Source organism: Augochlora pura, chromosome 3 (assembly GCF_028453695.1).
Source record: "Augochlora pura isolate Apur16 chromosome 3, APUR_v2.2.1, whole genome shotgun sequence".
Classification (NCBI taxonomy): domain Eukaryota; kingdom Metazoa; phylum Arthropoda; class Insecta; order Hymenoptera; family Halictidae; genus Augochlora; species Augochlora pura.
This window is the reverse complement of record NC_135774.1, coordinates 29,190,967-29,214,896: the sequence shown is the minus strand read 5'-3', so window position 1 is coordinate 29,214,896 and position 23,930 is coordinate 29,190,967. Positions and strand designations below refer to the sequence as shown.

General features: G+C 49.9%; 1 protein-coding gene across 1 annotated transcript in view; it reads right to left on the bottom strand.

Moving 5' to 3' along the window:
* Positions 1-23,930, bottom strand: part of LOC144467606 (disintegrin and metalloproteinase domain-containing protein 10) — a 59,741-nt gene that overhangs the window by 7,806 nt on the left and 28,005 nt on the right. The window contains exons 4-8 of the mRNA XM_078176493.1: positions 3,588-3,831; positions 1,462-1,611; positions 993-1,180; positions 526-666; positions 274-398 (exon numbers count right to left, since the gene is read on the bottom strand). Of these exons, the coding sequence (XP_078032619.1) occupies positions 274-398; positions 526-666; positions 993-1,180; positions 1,462-1,611; positions 3,588-3,831 (848 nt within the window). The remainder of the gene's footprint in view (positions 1-273; positions 399-525; positions 667-992; positions 1,181-1,461; positions 1,612-3,587; positions 3,832-23,930) is intronic.

Below are 23,930 nucleotides of genomic sequence, written 5' to 3'. Positions count from 1 at the left end.
AGCGGGGGACACTGGCGGGTGATTCTACATTAGAAAATTGAGGGGAAAAATTAGTTTGCGCACACGACTGCCGCGAGATGCTCATGTGAGAAACCGAAAGGAAAGATAAAAGGAAGCCGCCGTGCATCATGTTTCGCAGCAACTTTCCGAGGAAAGTGAATTTTTCACGCGGTTCGGCGGTCGTTTTACGGTTCCCGCTGGCCCTGGCCAAGCACCGGGAAGACTATGTCCTCGTCGCAGTCTGAAATTCCGCGAGTTTTTAGCGTAACTTACGCCATTCTTCTCGCATACTCCGCCCGCGTTCTTAAGATCGCCGGTCCAGGCGAGCCCGAGCGTGCCCAGCTCGAAGTCTCTGTAGGTGAACATGTAAGCCAGACAGAACGCGTCATAATCCTCCTCTGCAAACAGACCCGGGGAAGGAAGTTCTCGGTTAAATTGATCGGGACGAGCAAGTTCCACGATTTTTCTTCGTGGAAACCGGAGGATATGAGAACGGTCGAGTTACGGGGGAGGGGATCTATTTACCGGAGAAGAGCTCCAGATACTTTTCCACGCCGTAGTTGCCGGGGAATCGATAATTGGGATCCCTGAGCGCGTCCTCGCTGTGAACTTTCACACGCTTGATCATGAAGCTGATGTTGTCGGGCCGGCCGTCCTGATTGAAATCTGCGGAACAATAAAGAATCTGATTTCTCCGGGTCCTCCCCGCCCTCTATCCTTTTCTCTCCGCTGTCTAACCGACTCTTAATAACTGGCAGGGATCGGGATTAAGCCCCCGGGATGGCGGCCGGGAGGGCTCGAGTGTTGACTAACTTCGGTAATCCCATTTCAAATAGGATCATTAAGCGTGTTCGGGGACGTTCGTCGAACTGCTCCGCTTGCCGAGAGGAGCCTCGCGACGGACTTGTTTACTCGGTGAATCGTAGAGAATCGTGGGTACTCGGTTGTGGACAGAGGCGAATAAATAATGCGGGCTCGCATCGAAACGGTACCGGTGTGCCTGTAGATGGAGTTGACCCTCTGCACGTGTCTGGTCATCACCTCGATGCACGCCTCCTCGGTGCCGTAACGCGCGAAGAACTGATGGTCGGCTTGCAGGTAGAGCATGCAGGTAGTCTTCCGCGGATCGACGGTGGCTCGTTTGTACAAATGTCTCGGGATACGATCTCCTCCGCCGGTTCTGTAACCAAAGTCGGGAGAGCCATTTGTAAATTTCTTTGACTCCCACCTCCGCGGACCCCCCGCGCGGACCTCCTCGCCACCCAGCCTCGGATAAAAAGCTTATTCCGGTACGGCGGCACGCCCGAGGAACTTTCGTCTCGCGATTTTTACGATTCGGTGAAACGAGAAACGGCCCCGGTTGCCTAGGCTAAAACCGGGTGGTGGTCGGGCACTCGGCGGGGCCCCGGAATCCTCTCCTCTCGTGATTTCGGGCGCCGCTCTCTTCGCACGGGAACTCACGTTTCGGTACGTGCCGCGGCGTTATCCTTCTCCTCCGACGTTAAAACCCGTGCGCTGTTCTCCCTCGAGTAGAGAGCCACGTTCTCGCCGAGCAAAGGTTCGTAAAACGTCCGGGAATCGTTCCCGTGGCCGTGCCGCTGCTCCTCCTCCCTGGAAAAACATATAAAATCGTGTTCAAGTCGGGGAACGGACAAGGTGTCGCACCGCTACGGCCCCCCAACCCCCCGTCGACCGCACGGATCCACGGAAAACCGACGGGAATTTTTGCGGGACCAGGCGTAAGCGCGATCGGAATGCTCGATAGATTCCTTCGGATACACGCGGCGCCGTAATCGACGCTCGGAAATTAACACTGGGACGATCTGACGCAATCCCGCATAATACGACGCTGTGCCGCAATTAGCCGGACCCGATACTGGGTCGCGTTTTCTTACGCGATACGACGCATGCGATACTCTCAGCTCTGAGCACCAGGGCTTCCAAACAATTATCACATATGTCTCGGTCCTTGATACAGTTTTTTAGAACCGAAAAAGTCTCATAACTGTTATAAGTAGACCGCGGATCTAATTTTGCGCAAAATAAAAATTTATAAAATTCGCGGTCTAGTTATAAAGCGATGTTACATTGTTTTATGTTTAAAATTAACCTGTACAATATTCTAAAATCCGGGGGCGTGGTTTCGATGGCGGAGCTAAAAATGTAAGTAGAAAGAATTTTATGGAAATTAGCGAGTGGTGATTTAATACGGTGAAAATGTTGGAGAAACTATGTCGACCGCAAGCACGCGTTCGAATCGAATATTTCGATTAACGTTTCGAGTCTTCGTTCTCCAATGAATGTATGGCCCGGGTCGAAGCTCCGAGTCTAAAATTCTGACTATCGAAGGCGTTCTCGATATGTCGCGTTGAAACGGGATCCGAGAAGAAGCAGTAGATGCCGTCGATTCGAATAATCGGCGGAGTAGACTCCGGAGGTGTTCGGGGACGATTGCCGAGCGACAAACAGGTGCGCCAACAATAGAAGAAAGCCTGGAGGCGAGCCCGATCCCCGTGTGTACATACGGCAGAGAACGCCGAGGTGACAGCCGACGGTCTGCGCGCTCGGTGTTAATTTAATTGCCGGCGATTCGTCTGGGAATGTTTGAGGATCCGCGGTTGAAACCTTGTTACAGCCCTCGGCGCGGTTCTAACGCGCTTAACGCACGTCTACGAGCATAACGCGTCCCGAGGAATCGGTAACGAAATTAGCGCCGAAGGAGCGGCTGTGTGCTCCGCGCTGATAAACCTCAGACGATGCAGACGTTTAACCCACGATCGTGTCTCTCCCTTTCCGTCCCTCTCTTTCCCTCTGCTCCTCTCTCTCTCTCTCTCTTCCTTTCCTTTTCTCTCTCGCTCTCTCTCCCTCGTTCGTTCGTTCTCGTTATATCCATTTTCATCCTCGGTTAACGTAACGCGATTTACCCGGATGTTTTAGAGCTGTTACCTTGTTACGTTAATGAGCGCGCCTATAACGAGACCTGGAAAATCCACGCCTCGTTCGGAGACACTCTCCGGTACTAACTAGAATTTTCCCGGGGAAGATCCCGCGTTCCCCGTCTCCGTACCAACGGCTGGTATTGTTGTCCAATTCTACCCACGAGCACACGCCGTGTTGTGGCGCCGAGGGGCAAAGGGTGTACGCGGCTCGGTTACGAGACACTTCGGTGCACGAGGGCTGCCTAAACTAGGGGGATTGTAGTCCTTTGCCTCGCGAACAACTACATGCCTCTCTTTCCCTTTTTCTTTTCTCCGCGAGCGCTTAGTCATGGAAATGCCGAGCTTAAATACGGATTACGGCGAAGTACAACGGCTTTGGCGAATCTGCGCGCATTAAATATTTCAGAAAGTATCGACGCTCAACGCCGGGATCCATCATCATCGGAGTTTCAAAGGTGCTTCGCCACCACCGGGATACAACACTGGAACACGTTGCCCCTGCGGGGTAGATACCTGGTACTGTTTGGAACAGGAGAGCGAATCAGTGAGTCATCTAATTCCGTCGGCTAATTGGATAAGTGGACGTCTCTAACGACTATATTTAGACGAGTGATTGTACCGTGGCTGACGGGGAATTTTTCTGCCGACCTTTTCAAGGAATTCTGAAGATTCCCGCGATGCAGGTGATGACTCGCGCACGACAGGGACCGTCTCGGCGGCAACACGTCCGAGGAACGATAAGCTATGCTGTGATAGGACGGTGACGTGTCCTCATCTTTATTCAGGTATCTGCTGGTAGGCTCGATGTAATATTCCTCGAATCCGGTGACGACGCTCCCGTCGAACAAGCCGTCCTCCGTCACGATGCCCTGCACCACGGCGTTCTCGTCCTCTGTAACAACAAGGTTCACAATATGCTCAGTGAATGGAGCCCGCAAGATCGCGCTAAATAAATAACAAGCATCATTCAAGACGCAGTGTTCCTTTCACCCGGGGAGACAGAAGTCTCTATGGTCGCGCGCAGCCGGTTTTAACCTCTTGCACTATTGCTTTTCATACTGTTACGATTAGTACTAATTCGGCCCACTAACTCTGTTACTTGGCTTGTCGCCGGCTGTTTTTGAGGTTATTGGGAGATGATAAATTTCAAGTTTTTCTTATCTCATCGGTAGTTCTCACGAGTTTTCAATCCGCTTCTCCCATTTTTATGAAAATTCGAAAATGTACATATGTAAATAAATGTAAAAAGTATTGTCGTCGGCTACTGGGCAATACCGTGCGCACGACACCATTGCAGTGTTGTTGACCGCCGAGTGATACTTAGCGAAGATCACCACTGTGATGTCGCCGGACGGCATAGCGCTGGTAATGTTCCCAATAAGATAATTTTTGTTTCCTGTATTGTCATTATGTACTTTTGATTCTAGACTTTTTGTTTGGTAATAGAAAAATTCGATGGGGTTTCGATTTATAAGAAATTAATAATTTATTAATTTGTAGATCTCAAGGGGTTAATTCTATCCTTGACGCTATGAGATGATTCTAGGGATTACGATTGTGAGGTTATGTCAGGTTATGTCCCAGATTTCGATGACAGGTAATTCGAATTTTATTTCAATTTAATAGAAATAAGTGGCAGCCATATTTATCGAATCTTATACGAAACGTTCGTCACGAGTCTGACTCATTGCAGTGCAACGGGTTAATTCGACGAACGTGCCCGAATATTTCTCGGCAAGCTGGAGACGAGAGTGAATAGTTATGCCGATGGCGTGCTTACAATTATCACGATCGCCTCGATCCTGGAAAGAGATACGAGGTGTCGCCCGACTGGAGAGAATCCCTAGGTACGGGAGGGTCTCTCGTTGGCGAGCGAATCTACGAAACCGTGGAGGTCCACATGGTCCGAAAGTTTCCGGATCGGACCGTACACGCGACGATGGGTTTGCCGCTTAGCCGGCGATCGAGGGAATTTATCTGCCGATAGATCGACGTACCTTCCGCCGGCCCGGAACGAATTGGCCGTGGCGTTGGCTCCCGTTATCGACGTAATATCGTTTCGTTCGACGGGAAATAACGCGTGGCAGCTCGCGCCGAGGATAATCATCGCGCGCCCGGGAATCTCCCGTTCTTCTCCCCGTGCCGGAATATTTCTCGATCGACGCATCCTATGAAAAAACATTCGACGTCCGAACCACATTTCTCCGCGACTGATCAAGACATTTCAACGTTTTCAAGACATTTCAACGTTTTCAAGATATCTCAACGTTTTCAAGATATTTCAACGAACTCCACCTAAGGCGGGTTCAGAGAATAAGTTCCGATTGATTATTGAAAAAATACGCGACTCCTTCTACGAAGTATTTTATGCGAATTTCATGCATATACATCTTGAATCGTTTCTCTGCGTAATTTCCACTGTTATCGAACCACTCGTCAAAATACGGCAGAAGTTTTTTAACCCCTTGCACTATAATAACGAGTCAGACTCCTGATAAAGATTCCACACAAGATCTACTAAATTCATAAATTATTAATTTCATATAAATCGAAATCAAATTGAATTTTTCTATTATCAAAGTCAAGAAATGAAAGTGAATGAATTAAGTACAAATGTAAATTGTCACAGCATAAAGGGAGTCGTAGTGCAAGGGGTTAAATTCTCTCGTTATATAATAGTTGTGCTCCTTCGACATAATTGATGCGTTCGAACATGTCAAGAACGTTAATTTTCTTCCACCCGTGATCTGATTTTATAAAAGGGACCCTCCGTGGCTAGGCTACGAACAAACAAACATCAGCGCGCGTAAAAAGACCAAAGTTTCTACGCCGCGATATTTAAAATGCAATGTAAAATGCAAATGCCAGATACTCGTTAGCTCCACCATATGTATGTATATGTATGTATATGTATATGTATAATCTGCCCAAAATTTTAGGTCGCTTGACAAAAGGTAGCAAAAACCACCAGAGAGTGGTGCTATGATAGATTTCAGTCGCGAATTTTTTTTGTACGTTCCAGCCGTGATCTCCGTAGGACAGCGAGAGCGCGTTGAAAACGTCAGCGTGTCCCGCCGTTCTAATAAACCGTCTGCGCCGCTTCCGCGCCGTAATTTATTCGGCGACGACGTCGCGCGTTCCTACGTCGAGCATTTTTTTTCACCGTGAACGCGATTCCTCCGCGGAAGAATAATGTAAATTCCGCGGGCGTCGCGCGGAAGAAGCGGCTCTTTCCCGCGAAAAATCGATGCCGGAAATGAGCCGGGTACGTACACCGCGGAGGGATCCTCCACCGTTAGGCCACAATGGCGGCCTCCGCCGATCGTGAATAAGCCCCGGCCGTGCTCAAAGGCTTTTTTTACTCCCTCCCGGCTAACGAACGCCGCGCCGCAATGCCGTGCAATGCGCCCGCGGAGTTGCCGTCTTTTGTTCCCGCGGAATCGTCGGCGACGCGGTCCAGCAAACGCGTAATCTTCTACGCGCGGCGCGCGACTTGTTAACACCGTTCCGTGGGAACTTCGTCCGTTAATTACCCCCCCGCGGATCCTGTAGCGAGAATAAGCGCGGTGTTACGTTCGGTTTAACGATTATGTATCGGCTCCAAAATCACGATGATTTTTCAATTTAATTTTTAAAAAATGGCATGTAATCGTTCTCGCTCGGGAAGCAATTAATTCGCTGCTTTCGAGAGACGACGGTGCCCGCGGATTATAAAACGAACAACGAGGCGAGCTTCTCTACGATAAACGCAATTACGATTCGCTGGCGCGAGGATCGCGAGCGAGGTCTTTTGCGCGAGGCAATGAGGTTTCGGTCCCGTTCAAACGCTCGCGGATCGCAAATTGCAATTTCATCGCGTGCATTACGGGTTGCCGTGTAACCAGAAGGAAGGACGGACACGGGCGACGGGAAAAAAAGCTCCGCGAAAACGACCGGCCGCCGCAGGTTAACAGGTTAACGCCGAGAGTACACTCGGCCGGTTCTCGTCATGTACAGGTAATCGGCGCCGCGACTAGTCCCGGTGCTCGCGCGGAAATCGAGAGAATCGTCCCCTATTTAGATTCAGGGAACTCGGCTAACTTCGTTCCGTGTCTCGGCGCCGTTCGCCGGGCGACGCCCCCCCCCCCCCCCTCTTTCTCTTCCCGTTGCCAGCGATAGATTTCCGAGGCAAACTCTCGGAATCGAAAATTGTCTCGGGGTGAGAAGAGACAGCGCCGGGAATTGCGAGCTGGCTCTCCGTCTCCTCGCCGAGTCTCCTCGCCGTGGGGAGCGCCGAGATAGCCAAGAAAGAAGGGGAGACGAGGCTACATCCATTTCCGACGTGGCCGTCGTCTTCGCCGGGAATTACACCGTTTCGACGATTTCATAATTTCCGGGACGCCCTCCGCCCACCCTGGCGCATCCTTCCTCTACCCCCGGTCTCCCCCCACGCCCCGTTCCCAGACGCGGAACTGGGACGACGAACTGAAATCCGCGGGACACGCCGGAAATACGAACCCTTTAATTACTTCGGGCGCAGACTTTCGAAAATAGAAATAACTTTCCCGGATTACAAGCTTCCGTGGGGAAATTCGTCGGGAGCGACGGGGACATGCCCACTCCGGCATTCTACGCTGTCGGAGCAGCGAAACCACGCCCATTATAGACGACCTAAGCAGTGTAAACAGGATAAAATGCTTTTGTTAGGATTACGGTACAGTTGTAAGAGGTTCGGGTACTTTTAGGTGTGTTTAGAAGAAGCCACGCCTACTAGGCGTATTCTAAAAAGCTGGAGCATCGATGCCACGCCTCTTATGGGAGTTCTAGACTATGGCGATAGCATAGGAACGCTTTAATCATGATCACAGTCAAATTCGAAGAGTTTCAGCACGTTCTACATGGTTTTAGTAGAGGCCACGCCTATTCGGAGTATTTTATGCCATGGAGCCGGTAAAAATAGGAGGAACGATCGAACAGGGACATGCTTTGTTTGAATAAGTTATCGGTGACCTAACGAACAGAATGGAACAGAATGGCGCAGAATTGGCGATCGACAGGTTTCTTCGCAGCGGCGAGGAATCAACGGGGTTAATCGCGGCTAAATCGGAGACGGGCCGGTAATCCGAGCGTGGTTCGCGTCGGTGCAACATAGGCAACTCCCCGTAATCGCTCGATGTCTCTGTTTCTCTGCTTCGTTTCGTCGACGTGCAATTACCGCGACGTTCGTCATAATTAATCGGACGATACGCGCGTTTCTCGAGCGCGTCGCTCTTTTCTTTTTGCGCGACGGTTTCGAGGACCGGGCCGAACAGCTGGCGATCCGAAAGGGGGTTGGGGAGAGAACCACGGGGATGCAAGATGAACGACGGGTAAACTCGTCGGAGCGAGACGGTCGGATGCGACCCGGAGGCGAATTATCGGACAGCTTTTCCCTGCAATTAAGTGTTTTAAATCCCTCGGCGGGAATCGTGGACGGGTAAATTCGCCCCTCATGCTAATCGATACCCCCGAACAAAGGAAACGATTGAACAAAGGGTTCTCCGGCTCAAACGATCCCGCCGTCCACCGGCCTCCCTCGCCACTCCTCCGCCGCCGCCGCCGTCTCTCAGGGGGCAGCCCCCAATCCGCCTCCGCGGCGGAACCACGCTCCAATGAAATTACCATTTAAGCGAGAATCGAAAATTTCCCTTCGGACGCCGACGATCTCCTGCCGCGACGGGGTTGTTGGAGGGGAGAGGTACAACGAGGGAGGAGGAGCGTGCGTGCTCATTACGGTCCACGGGTTTAATTTCTCCGATTGAAAGAGGACACGCCGGGGAACCCTATCGACTGTTTCCTCGACTTTCTCTCTTTCCTTTTGTTTCCCTGATGGTCGCTCGAAAAATATAGAACTCCATCTCTCTTTCTCTCTTGCTCCTCTCTCTCTCTTTTCTCCCCTTCACTCTCTGTCCCACTGTGAAATCCATTTGAAAAACGGACGCGCGCGGCCCGCCTCCCACGAGTCACGGGGATGGTTTATGAAACGATATCGTTAGAGTTCTTGCGAGCACGAACCGGGGACGACCGACCGGTCGCGTCGCGGCGCACGGCGTCGCGCGGACCCGATTGGGAAAACGCTCCTCTCTCGGTTTACACACGGTCGATAGCCCCGGCTCCGCGAACCGTTTCCGCGAAAAATAACAGGTTGGACGGTTGGACGACGGTCAATCGGGCCGCGCCGGGGGGTCGGACGGGGGTCAAAAAGGATCGGCGCCGGATATTGAGATTACAAAGAACACCGGGGGGACCGTTATTAAATTCAGTCTGCCGCTGCGTCGGTCTCTCTCCGTGTCCGTGTGCCTACCGTACCAGTGTGTCTCTGCTGCCGCACGGATCTGCAGATGTGCGTGCACACACATGCATTGGCGCGCGTGTATCGGGAGACGTCGATATGCGTGCCGACGACTGCGAACGAACCCGACGACGTCGCTCCGTTGTTTACCGAGCCCGAGAGCAAAAACCCGATGGTAGAAGGCGGAGAAGTCTGCCGCACACACACCGCGCACACACCGCCCGGCAACGATTCAGGACCGCGCGCAAACTGTCCCGTCTCCGCCCGTAGTTTATTACACCGGCGCTTCCGCTGCTCCACTGTTTTCTATCCCGCGCGTCCGAGACGAGCAATAAACCTGGGGGGCTGGTCGCAATCGGTGCTCCCCCGATTCGATATACGCCCAAAGTCCAGTACCGGGAAGACTAATGCTCGGTCCGACGAAGATTGCTCCGCCGGCCGCTGCTCCGTAGGGCCGTCAGAGCGGCCAGACCACGCCTACCCCCCAGCAATCTGTGCGGAAAACGAACTACACCGCGGCTACGGAATTTGATTTCTGGATGTCGCGTCGTCTGGGATGGATGGGGCCGCAGATTTGAAACGTTTCCCCGACTTCGTTGTAAGGGCAACAAAACCACGCCTTCCTCTTGCTACGTATTTTTATACGAGAGAGAGAGAGGTTGGAGACTGAAAATAGTACCATGAGATTCTTAAATTCTTTCATAACCTTTCCATTGTTTTCTTAGTAACTTGTGTATTATTTAGTAACCTAATTTATCGTTATGATAATATATAGTTAACTTTACAATTTCTTTCACTAATCCTTTTAAAATCATATAAATTACATTCGAAGACATAATTGAGAATCTGCGAACACGACGGACTCGTATACAGCAGATTAACGGCAGCAAGTGCAACTAAGCCACGCCTCTTAGGACACTCCGGGCGGCGAGAGAAGCGCATAGAGTATTATAACAGGGCTCCTTTCCCACGGCAAGGGCTGCCGGTTTCCTTGCAAGAATATTATCCGTCTACTTTCCGCCGCGTAGAAACTACTCCTCGCCTCTTTATCGCATCCGAGAATTACCCCTTTACCATATTCCTCCGCGGAAGAACCATCCTCGCCCGTTAGACCCATCAAAAGGCAATGCCTTGCTTGTCTCCCTCGCGTTTTATGGGTTCGTTACGGAAGGGCCACGACGACGTTAGCGTCCATCATTCCGCCTCTCCTAATTATCCCCTTTAAAATAGTTGGCCGGCCCCGCGACGCCGGGTCCGGCTAGTCGACTGAAAGAGCTATTCCGGCAGGGCTGATAGGTGGCTTTCGAGCGGAGCCTACTGTAATTCCGAAGAATCCCGTATCGACGAGCTTAGTCGAAGACCCCGCGTCGATTGAGCGGAAGCTCGCCCGAGGGGAATCGCCGTCGATGCTCGGAGTCACCTCACGAAATTGGATCGAATTAACCGAGAGCTCTCACGGTCCGCGGCGAACGTAAGTCGAGCCGGGCCGGGAGAGCCGATGAGGAGACTCTTTTTATTTCCTCGTCGCCGCCGCTGCCGCCCCCGTCTCCCCGTCGCTCCTCCCTCTCCCCCTCGGGGGACTCTTGCCTCGCCGCACCCTCCTTTCGTCATTGGGCGATAAAAGAAAAGTTTTCGCGCGATTGGATCGGATCGGAATCGCGTGCGATCGACCTCTCGCCGTGTCTCTCTTACCTCGGTGCACGACGCACACCGTTCTCGAAGACCGGTCAACTTAGCAGCCCCTTCATCCTGTTGATTTCACTGTCTCCGCAAACTTTACTCTCTCCCTCCCTCTCCCTCTCTCTCTCTCTCTCTTTCACCACTCCCTCTTACCACTGGCTCTCTTCACAGTGTTGAAAGCCGAAGGCTAGTCGCGCGTGACCGTAGACTCTCCGTTTTGTTGTTCTTTTTATTTCGTTTGTTTTTCAACAAGCAAATTGAATTTTAATTCTGCCAATATTACCCTCATATTTTAACCATTCGCAATGGGAGACGTATATTTCAACTCGAAATTCGAAACAGCTTCTGTCCACGGTATTTCCATTTTATATAACCTACTGCATTTTACACGTGCGTAATTGAATTTCCCGGCACGTGCAACAATTTTTAACAGTTTTTTAAATACGCCCGGACAGAGTAAGTTGTGGCACGGAAATACCTTGGTGTAGAAATTGGCCAAATTTGACTGGCGATTACCGCGTGATTAATTCATGTTGGTTGGCGGGGATTTTTTTTTAAATGAAAGCTTGAAATCTGTAGTTTAAGACAGTCTTTCTGGATTTTAAATTTGATATACTTTTAGTATTGTAAAATTTTAAATATAAGGCCATGTTTTTCACATTGAAAATTGCAATGTTTGACAAAATGCACGGACTTCGTAAAATTTTTTTTAGAGATATCATTTATAATGGAATAAAGTTCGATCCTTCCCCTTTAATTTAAAAAAAAAGAAACGCGGCTACGATTTTTTTTCGCGAAGTTACAGCACTTCGAAGTAACCCTCGCGTTCTGGGCACGAAATCAGAGCCGGCTTAACGCGAGGGACTGGATACGAGCGCTTCAAAGTGCTGTAACTTCGCGAAAAAAAATCGTAGCCGCGTTTCTTTTTTTTTAAATTAATGGGGAAGGATGGAACTTCATTTCACTATAAATGATATCTCTAAACAAAATTTTACGAAGTCCGTGCATTTTGTCAAACATTGCAATTTTCAATGCGACAAATATGGCCTTATATTTAAAGGGTTACAGTGATGGAATCATGCCAATATTATAAATCAAAAATACTGTTTTAAAATAGGAGTTTCAAGCTTTAATTTAAAAGAACCGCCATCATCCTATGATAATTTTTCGCGGAATTATCGTCAGTCAAAGTTACTTAATTCCTACCCAAGATACTTCTTTAATTTATCTTAATGTAATTTAAAATGTATTTGAAAAAGACTATTAAAAATACAGTACTATTGCAGTGGTATTGCATATTATACCAAACGGTGCATGAAAGACTCGACAATAAAGAAAATGAACGATGTATCGCGATCTTTTGTTACACACTCTCCGATGGTAACGAAACAGAAGGCTTGCAAAATGCATGATATTTAAAGCGCTAACCAGCTTAGGCCGTGATCATTTAATAAAGGAGCGATCCACGAACGGCGGAATAATGAACGAGCAGCGGAGGCAGAGAGCGCGGGTCCCCACGGACCCAGTCGTTCGTTCTCGTTCACGAAGCGCCTCGTCGTCGCAGCAATTACATGGCAGGGAAACACCCAGCCATCGCGCGGTATCTACTTCGATCTCAAACTTCGACTTCGCGAAAAAGGATCGGCGGCGATTCCACATCCAGCGCCAAGAGTTGCGCCAACGAGGACGCGGCTTAAGGCGAAGTTTGCGCAAAGGTGCGCGAACTTTCCCACCGATCCGCGCCTCGTTGTTCGCCGGAGGAAGCTGCTCGGTCGTCCCCGACTTTCTGCGACGAAATCGCGCCGATGTTGCGCGACGGTGCATAATCTCCGCGCGGCGTTAAAGCAACGCGCGCGTCCAGAGGCTGGGTCGCAGGATGCACAAGCAGGGAAAGCGGAGTCGCCTCAAGGATAACTGGTGCTGGCCGGGGTCGGTCATCCCCGGGGAAAAGTAGAAAAGTTTCGTCACGGCGACACGCACGACCGGGCCGCCTCTCCGCGATTCCGGATCGAGTGTCGGCTCCGGTTCTCGAATCAGCTGCGAACACCCTCCGCGGCGTAATTGACCCATTTCCAGGCGGGTTCCACGCAATATTCCGGACCGGTTCGTTCCGCTCCGGACGACGGAGCCAGCGCGCCCGGAGCAGAACGCGCCGCGACGAAATGCGACGAGATGCGGCTAGAAACGTTCTTCGCGTTCGATTTTCCATCTCGAGAGTCCGGACAGCTCCGCTTAACTTCGGTAATTAACTTCGGGCTAATTCGGACACGCGGCGTGTATTATGATGAGCGGCGAGCAACGGTCGCCCCGTTGCGCAACCCTATTTTTCCCGCGAGCCTGTCACGCAATGTTTGCTCGGTTGTGCAACCCCGGGCACAAAACCCCTGGGGGGGACTGAGCCGCGCGGACTAAGCGACTTATCCGACATAATCATTTGTTTGCCAGCCTGGTTTTCACGCATAATGCCCTTACCAAGGCAAACAGGATCCCCCGCTAATGCCATTTCTGAAGGCTTCGGGCCTGGGATCAGCGGATTTCTCGAGCTAATATGATTTTTCTGCAGTCTCCGGGAATAATGAATCAACTTATGGCGGTCGTATCCCTTTAGCAAACCGGATCAGCGTCTTCTGGACTCCCTGCGAAGGCTTTCGGCCCGTTTGCTCGAATATTCTGGAAATGTGTCCCCGCGCGACGGAAGTACAGAATTTTTCGAATTAATGCCCGACGCGGCGACGGTAGACTCTCCCCGAGACTCCCGAGATGATGAATCACCTTGTCGACGCTGTATATTCTTTCGGCAAACGGGATGCAAATTTTGCTGGGTACGTACGCGGAGACTTCAGACTGGAGGCGGAATTTTTTGGAAATTTTTCGCTCGGCGAAAGCACGGGATTTTTTAGGGATTCGCGGGGAGTTTCTTGTTTGAACCGCGAAGCCTCGATCTATTTCCCCCGGGTTCTAAATATATATATTTATTATTATTCCCATCGATAGTCGGATAGAAGCTTGCTATTTCTAACTATATACGGAATTACGTAGACGCCGCGGCGCGTTCGTGGACCAAACGCTTGCGAGTCGAATTTTCATGTTTCAATTAGAATTTTCATTTCGCCTCGCCTGTTACGCAGACACTGCCAAAAGTTTATTCCGCGAAGAACATTCTTTCGGACTTTTCACGGAATGACGTACGGGTCCGAATGTTCGCCGCAAGATCCGCAGGCTAATTATTACTATTAATTCAAGCAGGGCCCGTGGCGAATGGACGAAGGGTCTCGAAAACACGGTGAAACGACCCCCGAAAGCCTCTATATTATTCCAGCCGCAAATGCGCCCGGTTTCCGCGGTCTATTTATAGAGAAAAGTATCCCGGTATCTTCGAGAAAGAGACTCCTCGTTGCTCCGCCGAGGATTTGTATTAAATGTGTATGGAGGTTTGCGGCTAGGCCGACTCTCGTAGCCCCGCGCTCTAATGTGTACACAGCTTAATGCTGCCGAGACGCGGCCTCGTGCGGTTCGGGTCGACGGATTATTTTAACGACGTCGCTTCGATCGTTTGAATTATTACTTGGAAGCTCTCCTGGTGGATCCCGCCCCGACGAATATTCCGCTGGAAAGAGAGACCTGTCTCTGTGCGCCGACCGACGCCGGAAACCATAGGAAAATCGGCCACGAGATTATTCTCTGTACAAAAACACGGCGAAAAACTTGGGAATACAGTTTTACCCAACCGTGGCTTCGTTTTCGAGATGATCGATTAAAGATTCATCCGTGAGCGGAAAGGGGGAAAAAGGTCGACCACACGCACAGACACGCGTCAATTCCACCTCCGAGCTCCGATTTTCGAGAAAACCGAGCGGAGCCAATCGAGAGCAATGTTACCGAACTGTTATCCGCTCGTCGGCCGACGGAGAATAATTTCCAATTGATTCGTCGACGTTCTTGCACGCGATCCCCTAATTAGCCGTGACGTACCAGCCGGCGATTTATACGAATTATTTACTTATTTGATTTTCCACGGGAGCAATCCATCAAGTTTTAGATTAGAATTGGCCCCAACTTTTAGAGAAATTTTGATAAAATTTTTAGTCGTGTCCCCGTGAATCTTTTTCAACGTGATATAGCTTAAATTAAAGCTAGAAGTGTCTACTTTTTAACGAGGTACAGTAAATTAAAAAAGCATCGTAGGGAACATTTCTACGAATCGAGAAACCCAACCTTGTCTCCTCAGGTGAGCAGCCCCATTCTGTAGGTAAAGTTTCATAAAATTTTAAGTTGTGTCGCCGTGAATCTTTTTCAATGCAATATAGCTTAAATTAAAGCTAAAAGTGTGTACTTTGTAACCATATATAATAAATTAAAAAAGAATCTTACGGACCATTTCTGCAAATCGTGGAACCCGTTGACGCCGTCGAAATCAAGTGCTGCCGATAGATTCGCCTATTCGACGAGGTTAATTACCGCCGCCGAAATTATGATTAATTAAAATGATTAATCGGTGAATCGACAGGGACAGACTCTTTTCGGAAGGGCACGGGAACGACGACGATAGGCGTGAATTGCGTGGAAAATGTGTGCTGCGCCGGTTCAAACGAATGCCGGCCGCGATTGGACGTAATTCGATTGTTAATCAATGAAAACAAGTTCCGCCGTTCGGCGTGTCCGCGCGTATTCTCCCCGGCGCGTTTGTCGCTCGTCGCCTATTGTCCGAAGACTCCGCGATTCCAGGCTGGCCCGGCCCGGCCCGAACCCGGCCCGGCGCTCCCGCTAACCGTTCCCCGGATAAATTGGATTTTTCCACTAACGAGCGCCAGAGCTTTTCTCCGTGAAAGCGGCCGTCGGGAGAGACCTCCTTCCCTCTCTCTCTCTCTCCCTCTCTCTTCGTCTATCTCTCTCTGTCTCTTCTCATCCCCGAGCACCCCCTTGCTTTTTCTCTCGCGATCAGGTGAGAAAGATTTGTTTTAAGTCTGATGGAGGACTCGGAGGACTGGCATCACCAAAATGAGTCCGGAGTGTTTTCGTTCGGATTAGACCGTCGGCATTCGGCGCCATTGGCAATTTGAATTGCCGGATAGACAGCGCGGAGTATTCTTGAAATGCTTGAACGCTTTTCCGGAGATTTCTCGAATAGCTTGACAGTCGTCTGGCAATTCGTCTCTCGCGACGAAAATTATTTCGGTGATTTCTCAAAGGTTATGAGTACGCGGTGACTGAAATAAAATGAAATGAAATGATAGGTTAGTCTCATTTCTGTGCTGTAACTACACGTTCATTATTAACCCATTGAACTAAAATAATATTTGCGCTATAACCTTGCAATTAATATAGTTATTTCATTTTTGATCATTTTAATGAGCTGCATATTAGCCAAAAACATTGCGATACTTTTCTAACTAATATCTAAACATTATCTATATCATCTATATACATTATTATATTATAGCATCTAAATAACATCCAAGAACTTGGGCAGCACCGAAGAAGATAGCGGCTGATCTTTCTCCGGTCAGTGCCTCGTCGATTTTCGCTTGGCATGTCCCTCCGTTCGAACGAAATAAAATTAAACCGGATTCCCCGAAGCCGGTATTTAGCCGTCGGAATAGAATATTTCCGACGCTGTTAATTGGGGGAGAAAGGAGTTGATTATTCTTTTTGGCGAGCGAAGGCCGGGGCTCACGGACACCGGGGCGCGACGTTATCCCGGCGACGTCCCCGGACGGTTTAATTAAAGGACGGCCTCTCGCAAAACCGGGACGTAATATCGCGCGATATCAAGCGCCACGTCGGATTTCTGTCGAATTTAATCAAAGAATATCGATTACTCTCCTGCCGTCCCTCCACGCGGCCGACCCGCCGACGGCTCTCGATCCTACCATCCGCCCTCCAGGACCGATCTCTACAACCCCTCCGACAAGCGTCTAGACGTCGTAAATAAAATCCTCCGCGCGTCGCGTAGCCGATTCCGCGTTGGGAACGTCTGCGCGTGTGTATGCTAGACAGGCTCGAAAACATAGTAAAGATGATGGTTTTATGGGATGTTGCCTGCGGAGTTGGCACGGGGATCCCGAATGTCCCACTGAGCGATTCCACGGATCGGGAACGGCGAGCCGGGAGCTGATAGGCCACGCCTTCTCGCTGCTCCGAACGGATCATCTTCTCGCTGGTAAAGGTGAGGAAGATGATATATACTTTTAGATCGAGGAGGATCTTCTCGTAATTTAAAGCTTTAGGGTTTTTTTCTTAGAAGGATATGACACTTTAAGAAGACACTGGTTTGGATCACTTAATGCAAGGAGCAGCTAGGCCACGCCTGCTTGAAGCCACGCCCACTCTGTTCATGGCCTTCTATACTTTCATTTATATTTTCTATTTCAAGAAATGTAATATATATTATACTAAAATATATATGAAGCTAAAAATATTTCAGATATATTTTACTAACATATTTTACATTTTTCTGTCTTGCGCACTTGTGCTATATATACATTTCTCTTTTCATTTCTTGTTCCGTAGCAAAGAGCTCTCTCACCCGTACACATGAATGAATAAATACCATAAATTAATCAACGTAGGATCATATCGCCGCCGTCGAAGCGTCGCGTCGCACATATGATCGTCGACTATAGCGCGCAGTTTTTGACGGTGTTCTGATTGACAGGTGGAGAGAATTAGGGAGCAGAAGACAATCGGTTTGCGGATCAAGACTCGGGCGGGCTATCTCGCCGCCGTGTCTGGGATAGGTTAGCTCGTGCATAAATCAACAGCTCTAATTCGGAATCTACTCGCGGGATCGTATCACTTTCGCGCAGCCTGTATATCTATCGCGTAACCGGCGGAATCCCATCGGTGATTAAGCGGCGAAACCGGGCAATGATGGGGACCGCGCGAGAGGGAGGCGGGGAGGTGAGGTGGGCGTTCCACCGGACACGCGGGGGTGATTTAAAACAACGCCCGCGATCAGCGTAAACCGATGGTTAATCAACAATCGGCCCGGTACCGTTGTCCAGTCAAATTTGCAAGCTGCCCGGACAACGCCGGCCGCGCACCGTTGTCTTCGTCCAATTCGGGGCGGGCCGGGTTTCATTAACGCTCCCTGTTCGTTATCGCGACGGTGAATAAATAATTTCCGTTCGCGTCGCTCCGAATCGCCGCGCCGCGCCACCATAAAATTCAATTTTCTGACAGCGAATTAACCGTTTCTGGAACGACGAGACACGATAGCCTGATCAGAAGACGGAAATTCGTATCAGTGATTGTCACGTGTTTGAGACAATTTATAAAATGATTGACATGATTTTAACCACTTAGATGCGTCGATAAATTTTGTTATGCGTTTTATCAATTATACTGTTTGTAGATTTCATGGCGATTGTTCTAGAATTAACCTAAAGCGTGCAAATTTTACGAATATGTTACCATAAGCATTTCGACATGAATCGTAGGAGAAGCATATTTATTATAAGGTAAAGACAGATCTTGTAACATTATCTGCACGAAGAAGAATAGCTGACCATAGTTTTATCTTTAATTTAATTAATAATTACATTGATTGCTCATCCGGAATGATAAAATACTCACGGTTTTATATTATATATCCCGAGCCTTTCATTGTAGTTTGAAAAAAGTTTTAACCATACAGCGCGCCACCGCGTTCTGATTCGCTTTGCGCCCCGAGCGGATTTTTCATTAATTTGAGTCGGGTGCCAACAATCCGGTCTGGATCGTTAGCGGGACCTGTCATCCGAAGCAATTAGCGTCTTTCGTAGCGGGAGGAGTCGTCGGCAAGGAGTTCGGGAGGGTCGCGTCGTTAGGCGTCGAAATCGACGAGTTAAGGCGTCGCTCGCGGAGACAAAGGACGAAAAATTTGGTCGCGGATGGCCGGGCGCACAATGGCACCCCGCGCGCTAAAAAGGATGAGTTTCTTCGGCGGGAAACGGGAGGTTAAGAGAGGTCGGCTCGGCCGGCGGACGCCGGAGGGGGGTGGCCTCTCTCTCTCTCTCTCTCTCTCTCTCTGTCTCTCTCTGTCGCCACCCTTGAATCCCGGCTTAATTAGCCAAAGTACCGTCGCGTTAAGTACACATTTTATCTCCCGCCATTCCTGTCCCCCGGTAATTTGTAACCCTCGAGTGTGAAAAGCCCCGGGACCCCGAGAAGCGCCGTCGGTTATGAATACGTCGTGCCGGGATTGGCGAGCGGCCAGAAGAACCTGCCGCAACTAGCGGCCGAACTCGCCGCCCCTCATCCTCCCCCCCGCACGCCGCCAAATTAATCGACTCGACTCGACGCCGGAGAAAAAGCGACACACCGCCGCCCCGGATTGCCAAGAAAACTGTCTACAACACTGTCGGCCCTAGCGCCGCCGACCGTGTACAACCCCGATCGCATCTCTCGCCTTTGCCTCGCGCCCGACGGGGGTCGCAACCCCGTGATCACGATCGGCGCGAAGATATCAAGATGTACTGTAGCGAAGACACCAGGCCAGTCCTTTAATCATCCCTTAAATCTCTCAGACCATCGCGCGCCGAGCATCTTGATTCGGGATTTTTTCCTTTCTGGAGGGTGGTTAGAATAATTTGGAGAAAATGTATGTTTGTTATCCGAGTTCGTAGAGTATTGTAACAAATTTTCGGCAAGGGATAATCACCGGTTCGAAAAATACAGGTGGGAATAGGGAGGTTCTTTTGCCAAGAGCAATCGTGGGGACCTAACATAGTTTAAGATTTTTTTTCTTCGATGTGGGTGATTGTAAAAATCGTAGGAAAATTTATGTTCGTTATTCAAATTCGTAGAATATTGCAATAAATTTTCAGCAAGGAATAATCATCGGTTCTAAAGATACAGGTAGAAATAGGAACGTCCCTTTTCCAAGATCAATAACGGAGATCCTGCGTGCTTCAAGGATTTTTTTCTTCCTCGAGGGTGGCCGAAAAAATTTGGGAAAAATATAGGTTTGTTAGCGGGCTTTCCGTAGATTACGGCAATAAATTTTCAAGCAGAAGTATCCATTACTTCGGCAGATATCGGTAAAAAGAGCGGTTCCATTCCAAGATTAATAGCTCGGGCGCGGAGGGTAGCCACCCCATTTTAATGATTCGGCCTAGTCAGGAAGAGGATGATACCGGCGGAAACTAGGGGAAAGATACCACAAAGTTGCTTCGCAGTAGATAAGAGTCTGATTAATAACTGAGATACACGTCGTAGGGTAGAGGAACCCCTGTAATGATTTTAGACTAGTTGGAACGGTCGGCGGTGAGGGAGAGAGAGAGGGAGAGAGAGGGGGAGGGAGGGATGATACGAGCTTTTTCTTGCCGAGGAAGTTAGATTAATAATTAAGATAGGAAGCGGGGCCGCGGCGGGCCCTTAATCATTTTAGAGCAGTTATCGAGAGGGAGGCGAAAGTTGTTTTCCCGCGAATAGAGGGGGGCTAATGATTCGACGTTGATCCGGCGGCGTTCGCTAATCTCCGGCATAATCTGGCGACGGACTTGGCTCGTCAAGATTTGATGGCGGACAACCGTCGAAGTTCGCGTTAAAGTCGACGGTAGTCGCGCGGCCCGGCGACAAGGGGACTAATAAAACCGGCGTAAACCGAAGTACAATTACGCTATCGCCGACACGGTATTAAAACTTCAACGCATGATCGTTAAGAGGATAAAGAGCAGCACGCGGTCCTCTCGTGAAGCGTACCCGCGCGGAGAGGATCGCCCCGGGAGGAATTTTCTAAGCGACTCCCTCGCCACGCGCGCGTCGACCACCAGAGAGAGAGATCCGGGATTCCCCATTATCGTGGCCCGTTGATCGGCCGTTTCCGGCCGGCGCAATTACACGCGGGTACACCGTCAATTAGCCAAGTTTAATCGGTAATCGGATTATCAGTGATACGCGTCGTCGTCCTACGACTGCGCCTGCGTTCCTCGAACCCGTTCCGCGGCGCGTTCACACCGGAAACGGCGAAGACTAAGCGCGCGCGCGTGTGCACTTTCCCCGAAAACTCCGGCTTAATTCGCCCGACTAATTCGCGCGGAAGCCTGATCGACTGCCTCTCCCGATTAGGCCAGTCCTTCTCGACCGATTATACCAGCCCGTTTACGGTCCGAACCCCGCGATTATTATTCGCGCCGCGTTGCCCGTTCTGCCTTTACGGGTCCCCGTTATTTGTTTCTGCTTGTCTTGCACTCTTGTTACATTGTTTCCTGGCGATAAAGATCGCTAACGCGGCCATTGTTACGTTACAGGCCCGAAAAGATAGTACAACTTCGAAGTTTTGGATAGGATTGTTGAAACTGGAACTTGAAGCATTTATTCTAGGTTTCTTTTCATCTCGGTAACTTAAAAACATCAGAGAATTATTTTATCTGGTCGATTTAAAATTGAAACGTTTCTATAAGTTGCATTAATTACTTCCTTAAAGTTTTACAAGTCCTAATTTAGGTATAATATGTTAAAAATTGTTTTATCAGAGTTTCTATAAGAACATTGAATGATACAGATTTCATGCACTATCTACTAAATGTGAACATTATTAATTTTTTCCACATCGAAAATACGGGAAACAAAAATTGTCCGGTCCTATTATTAAAAATATTAAGAACAAATAGGTGCTAATCAACGCAGCGCGAAGTAAATCGTATTTCAAGGGGTCAAACTCCTCGATGAACATTTTCCAACGGGATCGAACGCTTGGGAACGTTTGTCTTGGCCATCCGGAGAACAGATAAGGGTCCTGAAAGCGCGAGGATCGATTCAGCGCGACAAGGATCAGGGGGACCAAGACGGTTACAGCGTCCGAAGGGATAAGAACTGCTATCCAAGCGATCTCTAAACGTATCGTAAACAATCCCGGCTCGTTATTCCGTCGAGCCTTCGGTAGGTCCGCCCTTCGAAAACCCTTCGCGAGTCGGCGACTCCGGACCGGGTATCCCGGAGTTTATAGACTCCGCGGACCGGCCCGGCCAGAAAGGATCGCTCGCCGACGCGTTACGAGTTAATCGCGAGCGGAAAGCGGAGGAACGCGGATTCAACAAGTTCCGCGCGCGCGGCACGAAATTCCGGGAAAGGTGCGCGGGCGGCGCGGCCGACTTCTCCCGGCCCCGTTCTCGTTATTAAGGCAATAACGACGTTTCTCCCGGAGAAACACGTCGGAACCGTCCGTCGTCGTTCCGACGTTGCGCGCCCGCGATCAAGTTTCAGAGACGGTTTCCCGAAGCGGTCCGGAATTCTATTCGCGAGCAGCCCGAACACGTGCCGCGAAATTTCCATGAAGTATATGTATACACGCCGGGGCTCGCCCGCTCTTCGGAAAACCCCGTGTGTTTCATAGCCGGGGCGCCTCTCAAAGCCCCGTATTATTACTTTCCGTCCTAACTAGTTTGCCGGTTAGTTCCGGCATCGAGCTGTTCGTCTCGCGCGCGATCAATGCGAATGTCTTTCTCGATTAGACCGTCGAACGATTTTGCTTGGAAAACGCGTTGGAATCGTCGACGACCGTCGTGGAAAATAATTAACCGGGTTCAAGATATTAGGTTGGCGCATGTGAAATATGATTATTTCGATTTTTATGTGCTGTTCCCGAAACCCTAGGAAATTCCTCAAATTCCTTGCGGTTATCCTCGCATAGGCATCGGTTTTCGTTCGGCACTAAAAGATTTAAACGATTCCAGTCAAAGATAGTCGAACAGCAAGTCTGCCGCAAGAAATAAATCGTCGGCTAGCCTCGAGCTATTGAACTCGTACGAGATCGATGCGAAATATTTTCATAATTGAATACAAAACGTCTGCCCGCCTTGATTGAATTAACCTCCACTTTAATATCTCGCTTTTAAACAAATTACACGTGCTTCCGCGCGAAGAAAGCGGGAGTTTAAAATAAGCGGCACGATTCTCCGAAAGTTCCGTTACAGAGGCAATTAGCCCGGGAAGACGAACGAGTTTCGGAAATAGGAAGAGCGCCGCGATCAGCCGCGTCGATCCACCTTCGGAGCCGATTACCGCGGAAACGGAGCGTTCCACCGGCGCGAACATTGTTTCTCGTTTTCGATTCAGTTTTCCCCCCCGGTAGAATCGTCTCCCGTTCGTTCCAGTCGGCCAAGTACACGCCCGATAAGTCCTACGAAATAGGAATTCGCTCGTGCTCGGCCGGTTCCCGTGGAATCAGATATCTTCGCCGCTGCCGTATTCTTTCGCGCGCGATGCGGCAGCCATAACGCCCCGTCCAACGAAATTTCCGGTCGTTCGTTGCCCGGTTTCCCGCGGGCTCGACAGCTCTCGATTATTTTTATTCGTTATCACTTCGAAAATAGCGAAGCTCCCTCCCCCGCCCGCCCCCGCCCCCGAGCGTCGCTCTCCACCGCGAACGATAATGGAATAAATTTGCCGGGAGGAGACGCGAGCGCGCGACGCGACGCGACAAGTAGCATAAGCGCGTTTCGGATAACAATTCGGTTTCGCCGAGTTCTATCCGACGTGGCTCTAATGGAACCAGTCACGAAAGGCTTCCGCGCCGCGGGTGGGTAACAGGGTTAGGATGAAAGGGACTTCCGGTTCCCCCCGCGATGACGGGGCGGTATCGGAATTTTTAAATGGTAATTGGACCGCCGGAATTCGTTGTCGCGGAGCATCACTTTTGAAGAGCCCGTTCGATGTTTATTCAATTTATTGGGCCGCCATTAAATTAACCTTTCGATCTGAAATTCGTTTCGGGGGGGGGGGGGGGGGGGGGGGGGGGGGGGCGACGTCGGAAGAGCCCGCGCGGCAAAATCGAATTTCCACGTTTTCACGGTAATGGCTCCTCTCTCTCTCTCTCTCTCTCTCTCTCTCTTTCTCTCTATGTTTTAAAAAACGCAACCCTTTCGACGGACAACAAAAGCGACGTATTTTTCGGCGTTGCGGAATAATAGCTTGAACGATTACAAAAATGTTTGCGAACAACGAGTGCGCCATTAACGAATTGACGGACGTGTAAAAAGAGCCTCGAAAAAATTTCATAAAATTAAAGCGTCTCGCTC